Here is a 10570-nt window from a genome sequence, read left to right on the forward strand (position 1 = left end):
CCAAAAGCTAATTTGTCTATAGCTCCTTTGAATAATATTCAGTCTCCAAAAATCATAAACAAATTAGTACAACCGACAGCACATCACAATATTATTGTACCTACTAAAGGAACATCTTAGCTCGAAGTTTCAATCTTAAATAATATTTTCGATTAATCCATGAATAAATCGTTTATACAACAGCCTTTACATACTTCACAGCTGTAAACAAAGACTTCCAACAATATTCCATTGAATTAGGTTATCATTTACATTAAAAGAACTTCTAGAATAGCGTTTCAGACTAATAGGTGATACAGCATATTTACAAATAAATAAAACAATATTTTATGTGAACAAGCTGTATAAAAATAAAAATGATTGATCATTCTAGAGATGAATTATAAGACTACGCACAATTTAGTCCTTCATTAGTTTTCTAAGAGACAGCAGCTTTCGAAATGTCTGCTCAGGAAAAACAACCAGAGGAACAGCCGCTTAGTACTAAAGAAGTAAAAGAGGATTTTGAGAAGAAGACCTTCTTTGAAAAACTATGGAAACTGAAATCGAGTATAACAGTGGAGCCTATACTAGCTGGGATAGTCATCCCCTCAATGCTTTCAAAACTGGCAGTACAAAATTTGAATCTGGATAAAGCGTGTCGTGTAAAACAAATGTATGGTGACTTGATATGCGATGCCCTAATAGATAAAACCGGGAACTACTCATATGAAGAAAGAGAGATCCAAAAAGTGATTTCTGGTATCGAGGCTTGGAAAAGTGTAATTCAGACAGCAATACCGACTATTTTAGTAATTTTTATGGGAGCATGGAGTGACAGGACTGGGAATCGGAAAGTTTGTATTCTTCTGCCTTTGTTCGGAGAGTTGTTAGTCAGTATAAGCAACATGGTGAGCGTCTACTTCTTTTACGAAATTTCTGTTGAAGTGACTATGTTCTTCGAAGGGTTCTTCCAAGCCATCACTGGAGGAAGTGTAATGATATATTTGGGAGTTTTCAGCTACATCAGTGATATTACCACAGAGGAGACCAGAACTTTTAGAGTAGGTCTGGTAAATTTGTGTATGACTGCAGGAGTTCCTATAGGAACGGCTTTGAGTGGGGTGCTTCTGAAATGGTGGGGGTATTATGGGATTTTTACAGCAACTGGATCTATTCTCCTGCTCATCATTGTGTATGCCATTTGTTGCTTGGACAGTAACACTAAGCCTAAAGTGGACAATGATGAAAAGGTAATTATTTGTACTTAATATATTTCATAATGTTATCTCAAGCCACATGATTGTTACCAATATTAAATTGATGAAACCATAAAAGCGCATGTTGGCTTTTTTCAAAGTGAAAGCGCTAGCGTGGCGTTCATGACGTAGACATCTATTTCACAATAATTTGCAATATGACGAACAAAGTATTAGGCCCAGTTTTTTGATTCGTAGTTATAATAACTAATTGTCTTTGCTACTAATAATTAAATAATAACAAAATGTAAACTAATAGTTAAAAAATGTATTTTAGTACTTGACTCTTAAGTCAAGATAACTATTGTACGAAAAACATTTGTTTCTATTATTAACCACTTGTCATTTGACATCTGTCAAATTTGACTAATTGGTTTAACTACGAATCAAAAATCTTGGCCTTAGGTAAACAGATACAAGGATAGCCTAAGCTGACTGTATGATTATACTTGCAATTTCAGGTAAAGCCTGCCTCGATCTCAAATGTAGCATCAATGGTCAAGGAAACAGTATTAATGGCGTTTAAAAAACGAGAAGGAAATTTTAGGGCCAAGATTATACTGACTTTGACAGTAGTAATGATCATTTATGGACCAAACCACGGTATGTGTTTTTTATTAAATAATCCTTTTGTTCGGTGAAAATGTTATATGCCATTATAATTACTAGCGTCCTCCCGCGACATCCTACGTTTTATCCCCTTAGGGGTTGAATTTTGCAAAATCCCGTCTGAGTGAGCATCTCCTACGTTCTAACAGGAATCCCCATGCAAAAATTGAGGCTCCTTGCACTTGTAGTTTTTGAGATTTCGTGATGATTCAGTGAGTCAGTCAGTCAGTGACCTTTTACTTTTATGTGTGGAAACTTATCCTCATTATTTTTTTATTATATTTATTTATTTAATTTATTAATCATACAACTAGCATTACAGGTTTTTCCAATGCGATAGTGTAAACTAAGACTGCTAAGACTAAGGCCCGATTCGACCAAACTTTTATCCGCGAATAACTCGTGGCATAACTGGCACATTGACAATTTCATTACCTATGGGAAATATGTCAAAACTGACGATTTATTCCGAGATTTAGAGTAAACGCACACCGTTGATTTTTCATCGGCCGATAGTTTAGTCGGGCAGTATGGGAGTGCGCACACTACGCCGATTCGATTTGGCCGATTCTTCATACAATTTAAAATCGGGCACAACTATCGGCCAACTAAAAATCAACGGTGCGCCTACTCTATTATTTACTCTTGTTTGGTCGAATCCACCCTAGGTGGATGTGTAAATTAGCGTTATCACTAAAATAACATACATATAACCTCCTAAGCACTCAGAACTTGTAAATAAAAGCCTGGGCAGCAAATACGTATAAAATAATAATATACAAAACATAGAAACATAGTTTAGCTTATCCAAACTTAAAAGTAAAGGCCATTATGGATAGGTACACAGTTTTGCCTTAAAAAGTTTTACATAAATATACAAACTTGAATTATATTTTTCAGGTGAAAGACTTATAGTTTACATGTTCGTGAGGTACCGCTTACAATGGGATGCAATCAAATACAGCATGTACTCTACTTTCAATCTTATCACACATTCTATAGGTAAGTTTTGTCGATGTATAAAGCAATTGCTAATTTCATAATGATAACATTGTTTGGCATTTTACACAAAAAACATTTATGCAATGTTTGTGATAGTTATACAGGGTGGAATTTTGTAATGCAGTTCTATTTCTTTTCAAAAATAAAGGAATGTTTTCCAAAGAAAGAATTTTTACTCAAAAGTAAAAATTTCTATCTACAGTATTAATAGTACTTTCCCGCCAGATGGCATTACAAAATTCCACCATGTATAGTGTATAGTAGATACTACAAAGATAGTAAGTATACATATAATATTGTGCACAAATGTTCCTAAATTCATACAACTCCAACATTTTAAAATAGCATTGGCACCAATGTTGGGACAAGCTATTTTCTAGATCCACGCGTTTGGACGAGTGGTGTTGGGGCCAACGTGTGGAGACGGCATAGAGGTTGCATACGGCCAAACTCCTTGACCGCGCTACTGGCCGGCAAGAAACTTATTTTTAATTTAATGTGTTCTTTTCGACTGTCATTTGTTTTTTCTCTCAACATTCTTTTTTAAATTATGCGCGGACTGACTATTTTAATTTGAATTTTAACACATTAGGTATTTTAAAATCTTTTTTTTACATAAAAAACCTTCACTTAATAAATATCTCTCGTATAGTCAGGGACGCATTTCTCACAGCCGATCATTGAACATCAGCCTATTTTCAGCAGTGACGTCCTGTGACTGAAATTATAATGATGATGATTATAACCTTTCTTTTCAGGGGCCCTATTCTCAATCAGCGTGTTCAGCAAGAAGCTTGGCTACCACGACTCAGTGCTGTGCCTGATCTCCATTATCAGCAAACTTATCGGCTCCGTCTACATTGCGTTTGTTCGAACTGATTTACAAATGTTCTTGGGTATGTATATTTGTTTGTTTGTGTATTTGATTTATTGAATGTTAAAGAAATATCTTAAAGATATAAACAGGTATTTTATCAACAGCGCAGGACCGTTCGTTATGGAAATCCTTGGGGAAGGCCTTTGTCCAGCAGTGGACGTTAATTGGCTGAAACGAACAAACGAACGAAAAATTAAATAAAAAGGTTCTCAAAAAGCTCTCTTACTGAGCGCGTGAGCATGTTTTCAGCAGGTAGCCTTTGAGTCGCTGGAAAATAAAATTTCGTTGATATTCTTCGATTAGCAAACAATAATAAACAAAATATTTCCATTCCTTCTTCTAGACTTAGTAAGAAATATTTTAAAACCTTTCACATATAGATTATATTAATGCGTTCGCGAAGTTTTCAAGATTAAACCCAGTTTTTTTAAATGTGTAATTTGAAAATAATTTTGGATTTTCTTATTTCAGTGCCGATAATTGAGATTCTGAATGCAACGACGTTCACATCTCTCAGGTCGATGGCTTCTAAGCTGGTTCCAAGTCATGAGATGGGTAAGACTTCCAAAGTAAACACGATTCAAAAACCTTTATTCATGGTATTTTCGTCCATAATACGTGTACATAAGGTTTTCAGTTTTACTTCTATGTAGCACTAGAATAGATGCAGCAGCGCTTAGGCTGAGTTGCACCACCTAACTTTAACGGTAACTATTGTATAGAGTTTGACAGATTTTTAACGTTTGTCAAAGTTAAAGTAAGATGGTGCAACCCAGCCTTAGTATTTTGACCATAATCATATTGTATTTACAGACCCGACCATTAATCGAACTAATACCTTATTATTTACTTTGGGCTGATTTGCACCACCTAACTTTAACCGTGACTATAATGATAACCCGTGCTTTTTGTATGTTTGACAGATTTTTGACGTTTGCTAAAGTAAAATTAAAATAGTGTAACCCAGCCTTACGCCCGTATTCACAAACATTACTATGGGGTCTCACAGTGCGCGTGGACGCCACGAACTAATCAGATAGCTCTATTCAACGCTGTGCGTTCGATCTGCTGCTTCACTTAAACAAGCATCGTTTGTGAATACGGGCGTTAGCTACTTAGTCTTCGCAGACTACACACTTTTTATCGGAAAATCAAAAAGAATCGGCCGATACGAAATCAGTATAACGAAATTTAGTAGAAAGAAGTATCCAGATTATGAAAGTACATACATAATCAGTGATTATTAATCTGATTACTATCGGCCGACAAAAAGTCTGCAGTCTACGTGAGGTGATTAACCGAATTGCAATATCAGTCATCTTTATACCCAATAGTATACTGTAGTATTATATGTATACCTACTATACAAGGTCGCCCAGGTGACAAGGACCAGGAAGACCTGTAGGCCTAAGATGCGCGCCGTGATAACTTTATCGTATCGTCAAAATGTAGGGCAAAATCGATAAAATGGCGTGATAACCGCTTATCGCAGCGCGCATCTTAGGTTAATCTACAGGTGTGAAAAAAAAGGATTTAGAAAATTGATTAAAAAAAAGGTATTTTTTCAAAAAGCTCTCGAGGTCATTGTAAGAAATTAGAAAGAAAACCACTGTTTTCTTGGAAAAAAATGTCTAAAGGGTACCTACTTGCGCCTAGGCGACATTGTATATTCACTAGTATGCCCCAACATTAACGACAATAATCTCTATCCACAGGTAAAATGAACTCTCTATTTAGTTTGGTAGAGACGCTAGGAGCGCTGATGTTCGACCCTACATACACCACACTCTACTCCAAAACCTTAGAAACCTTCAGTGGGGCTGTGTTCATATACAGCGCCTTCATGACGTTGCCGCCTATATGTATATTAGTGTAAGGAATTTCATTTATCTTATTTTAATCATTTCTGTGGTAATACCACCAGCTTGTTGCCGCCTATATGTATATTAGTGTAAGGAATTTCATTTATCTTATTTTAACCATTTCTGTGGTAATACCACCAGCTTGTTGCCGCCTATATGTATATTAGTGTAAGGAATTTGATTACTTTTATTATAACCGCCTCTGTGGTAAGACCTCCTGCTTCAGATCCAGAGGTCCCGGTTCAATTCCCAGTGGAGATAAATTTTCTACTCGGTTTGGTTGGTAGTAGGGCTTGTTCTAGCGCCCGTATTCAGAAACATTACTATGAGGGCTCACAGTGCGCGTGGACGCACAGAGTCACACACGAACCAATCACAGAGCTCTATTCAACGCTGTGCGTTCGATTTTCTGCTTCACTTAAGCAAGCATCGTTTGTATTAATTTGAATACCTACGGGTGTAATGCCCGTTTTCACCATCAATCCCTAATTTTTAAGTGACCTCTATGGTACCTAACACATAATATGAATTTTGTCTTCATAGGGGGCACTTAAAAATTAGGGATTGATGGTGAAAACGGGCATAAGTCTGCCTGGCTAGCTACCACCAACTTATCAAGTCTGTCGCCATAACAACAATGTTAACAGCATTGTTGTGTTCCGGAAGTCGGTGGTATGATAGGCAATTGACGATTCCGCGTTAAGTTCGCTTCCACCTTCAGCTTGATCACCACTTTTTATCAGAGATGCAGGCCAAGAGCTGTCTCGTTAAAAGACACACAAAAATAAAACCACCTTTATGTGGTCAAATTGTGGACGGATGACCACTTTAGCTAATGGATTCGTGGTCGTTAATTTTCATAATCATAAATATTCATAGTTTACCCAGATAAATATTTGCGATGGCGGTTGATACCTTTATCCAACTATAATTTTGAGATATTACAGTACAAACAAACAATATTGCCATTTAAACATGAATCTCAGCTATTGTTTTAGAAATATTTTCACAATTTTCATTTCAAAAGTAATTTGTTATTGTAAACAATAATATAGTCCAACAATGTTAGAAAACATTTTTGTTTGTAGTTGTATCAAAGTAAAATAATGAATAAAAGTATTCTTTGAAGATACGACCAAAAAAATACATTCGCGTAATGTATTTGACGGATTATGAAAACTCGCTTAGATAAAAAAGTATTTTTAAATGTTTTATAAAACAAAGTGTCTTCTTTATACTTTAAAAAATGTATTATCTATATTTATACAGCCGAGGTTTTCATGTAAATAAAATGTTTAAAAATGTCGATCAACGCGATTTACAACGGTCTAACAATGCGCGTGGACGCACAGGGTGACATACGAACCAATCACAGAGCTCTATTCAACGCTGTGCATTCGATTTGCTGCTTCACTTAAGCAAGCATCTTTTGTACTGTCTATTTCGTACAAAGCTTGTGAAGTTGTGATTCACAAACAAACGAAGAATTATGTCGGAAACAGAGTATTTAGTCTGTCTTCAGAAACAAAATGTTATGACTAGCTTTACTTCCCACGCTAGATAGCAGCCGTTTTAAAAACAATTTGTTATTTCAGATGGATTTTTATTCAACACAGACGGGATTCCAGGCAAAAGCGGCTTGAAGACATTGTTGAAGTTGGAAAGGAATAAAAAATCAGAACTGTTTTGTTTTTTATTTGGTGTTTTAATATTATTTACCAGCATGGAACCTTCATTTTGTTTGCTTTAGATAAAGAATTTCTATTTAGGCTGAGTTGCACCACCTAACTTTAATTGAAGCTCCTTAAGAGGTGTTTTTGTATGGAATTTGATAGCCTTTGACGTTTGTTAAAGTTAAAGTAAGATGGTGCAACCCAGCCTTAGCGTTGTAGCCAAAATAAGTACTGATACCTAGCCACACTAATTAGTGTAGGTATTAAGTGCTTTTTTATATCAACATCATCTTCAGGGTTATTTCGTATTTACTGCAGGCGTACTGATATTCGCATAATTATTATCTATCTATACTTCTATACTATTAATATTATAAATGCGAAAATAACTCTGTCTGTCTGTCTGTCTTGCTTTCACGCCTAAACCACTGAACCGATTTTTATGAAATTTGGCATAGAGACAGTTTAAGTCCCGGGAAAGGACATAGGATAGTTTTTATCCCAGTTTTTGAAACAGACAAAGTTCTACGCGGGCGAAGCCGCGGGCGGAAAGCTAGTTTGTCCATATGTCGCCTTTTACAACATCCACGAAAGGAATGAATCCACGACAAATTAAGTCTTATTTTTTTGAAACAACGTATAATCCATCTGTAAGTCTTTATGTGCCCTCTTTTGTTTGAAATATAGAACGTAGGTATTTATTTACTCAAAGTCACATGCACATAGATAGAAACAAAGGAGTTTAAATGATTAAATATTACGATTTAATTGTCAATAAACAGTGGTACGATGTCGAGTTCTTATCAACGTACAAACATTATCTGCGTTCAATTTAATAGATAGATACACTTTATTATTTAGCACGCAAAGTGAATGAGGTACCATTAGCATAACAATGGTGGTATTAAATAATATTAATTAATATTATTTTACTACGTTACCTCTGTGATATGGTCATAAAATGATCTAGATAGAACACTGACGATTGACATTGCATTTTAACAAACTTAAAATAACTAGTAAAGTGATGAGCATAATAAGACTAAAGGCTGGGTTTCGCCATCTTACTTTGATTTTAACAAAAGTCAAAAATCTGTCAAACTCCATACAAAAAACACCGGCTATCGCTATAGTTACGGTCAAAGTTAGGTGGTGCAACTCAGCCTAAGACTTGAGTTGCAGACTTCAGATGCCACAGTTTTTTTTTCTTTGGCGTCCCTACAATAGCCATTAGTAGCTAACATAATACACATGTAAGGAAATAATTTACTTCAAGTATAAGTATAGAATATGCTCTTGGTCATCACAAAAATATTTGCCCCTGTTGAGATTCGAACCCCACGCCTATATCTGCACACTATTTCTGAAACGTATTTCATTCATCTAGTTAATATAAACACAAACAAACCCAGACAGGTTACGCATTGTCTAGAAGAATAATGAATGTCAACATTATTTCTTTAACCAAACAATAGAATGTTAAACAAACTACCACTTAATTTATTACATGTAGTCAAGGGCAAGGAAAAGGAAAAAGTCGCAAATTGAGAGTTTTGGAAAACTTCTTTGTTTGATAGAATCATTGTTAAAGTTTGTTCCAATCTGTTCCTTGGACCGTAGATCACACTTACACTATTTTTCTACCATCATCACCATTAGGTCATTTCGTCTGCACCTCAGGAGCTCTACCCAAAACCAGAGGCAATTGGAGAATTTGGCATAGTACACTTCCCACGCTGGTCAGACAGATTACCTTCGGACCATTTCGTAGCCAGTTACGAAATTTGGCTACGAAATTGTCCAAAGGGGACATTGGGTATGTATGCGTCTTCCTAATACTAAGGGCTCTTTCAAATTAGACGTTTTGAGCAGGACGTCAGTCAGTCGTCCGCTTGCAAAACCGCACACTCTAATGGTAATTGAAGTCATTTTATTCCAACGCAGTTGTCAAACAATTTTCAGTGTGCGGTCCTACAAACGGGCGATAAACGTCCGTCTCAAAACGTCTAATTTGAAAGAGCTCTAAGATTGAACCAGATCAAAATTGAGAAACTGTTTCATCACAGTCCACGATCCGAGTCTGAATATAGTCCTTATTTAAGTAGATAATCGCGCATTAAAGTGAACGGAAGCCGAGTGGTCGCGTCAAATGGTCAGAGGTCGTCGGAATGCGAGCATTATTGTCCAATATGTTTCAGCTATGCGGACTGTGAATGTACTATTTAAACCTTATTGTATGTTGTACACAGTTTATCAAAGGGTTAAGTTGGCCGTGTTTTTCCAGCATGATTCCAAAACAAGTGTAATATGAAGAATTTTAAAATTAACTAAAGCTATGAGACTTTGTAGTTCGTTTCAACCTAATGCCATCCACAGCTGGACAAAGGCCTCCACTACGGATACTCCAAAACACAGGAGCTGCTCCTCATTCAGGTACTTACCTTCAACAGATCGTCAGTCTACCGAGCGGGACAATCTTCTTCAGTTAGATGCGTATTTATTTGTTGTTTTCTTAGTTTTGAGGCAACATAAAAAGGTAATGTATGAAAGCGTATAAAATTACTAATATAAGTATGAAAAGCTTTACTTTTGAATAAAACTCATAAATTTATCCCTTGTTATGAGCGCACTTTATTGTGGTATAAAAGTGATTTAACGATATTCTTGCTCGCATGAAAAAGGCATAAAGCAGAGGTAATTTAAGTACTCAGTCAATATTCTCACCTGGAAGTGCCTAATAAAACAGAAACTCTGAAACAAAGGAATCTTGCAAAATATTACAAGTCATAGCAATAGTCCAGCCCCCCTAGACAAAACGCACTTTTTGATCGAATCGAAAATCGAATCCGTCATAACTCCATACAAAAAAGGGGCTTTTCGACCACTTTTCGACTGGTTTGCAATTATAATTTGCACTTTGTCTAGACCCACAGGATATTTTAATTCAAAGTATAGATCGATTCATCCACGAAGACGCGCCCCACCAATTTTTGGTTGAGCGAAGCGCGGGGTGCGGGGAGTTTGATCCGAGCAATCCGAGCGTCATTATTGAAGTGCGCGTGTGCATTCATTAATAATTTAGCCTGTACCGATAACACTCAAACATTAGCGGAAGAATGGTGGGGCGCGTCTTCGTGTATAAAACGATCTATACCTATACTTAGACCTGTCAAAAAATGAGCAAGCAAATACAATCTGTGGGTATTTATGACTGGTCATTTGTCTTCGTAGTCCAGTGCTTTATATTCATCATCATCATCATCATGTCAGCCATAGGACGTCCACTGCTGAACATAGGCCTCCCCTAAT

The 10570-nt window shown here is 36.2% G+C and overlaps 1 protein-coding gene across 1 annotated transcript; it reads left to right on the forward strand.

Annotated features, from left to right (window-relative positions):
- The first annotated feature begins 275 nt into the window (after window positions 1–275).
- On the forward strand, window positions 276–7284 carry LOC135088489 (proton-coupled folate transporter-like). The gene is made up of 7 exons (XM_063983313.1): window positions 276–1232; window positions 1700–1841; window positions 2748–2849; window positions 3608–3745; window positions 4198–4281; window positions 5442–5598; window positions 7184–7284. The coding sequence occupies exons 1-7, from the start codon at window positions 441–443 to the stop codon at window positions 7257–7259; spliced, it is 1491 nt and encodes a 496-aa protein (XP_063839383.1). The 5' UTR covers window positions 276–440; the 3' UTR covers window positions 7260–7284.
- Window positions 7285–10570: the final 3286 nt, after the last annotated feature.

The sequence above is a fragment of the Ostrinia nubilalis genome, chromosome 4, assembly GCF_963855985.1.
Source record: "Ostrinia nubilalis chromosome 4, ilOstNubi1.1, whole genome shotgun sequence".
NCBI classification, from domain to species: domain Eukaryota; kingdom Metazoa; phylum Arthropoda; class Insecta; order Lepidoptera; family Crambidae; genus Ostrinia; species Ostrinia nubilalis.

Bases quoted from the DNA above. Each gene is read 5' to 3' on its own strand.
- LOC135088489 (XM_063983313.1), top strand. From the start codon at position 441: ATGTCTGCTCAGGAAAAACAACCAGAGGAACAGCCGCTTAGTACTAAA. The intron at 2,850-3,607 runs GTAAGTTTTGTC...CTTTCTTTTCAG, and splicing joins TCTTATCACACATTCTATAG to GGGCCCTATTCTCAATCAGC. The intron at 4,282-5,441 runs GTAAGACTTCCA...CTCTATCCACAG, and splicing joins GGTTCCAAGTCATGAGATGG to GTAAAATGAACTCTCTATTT.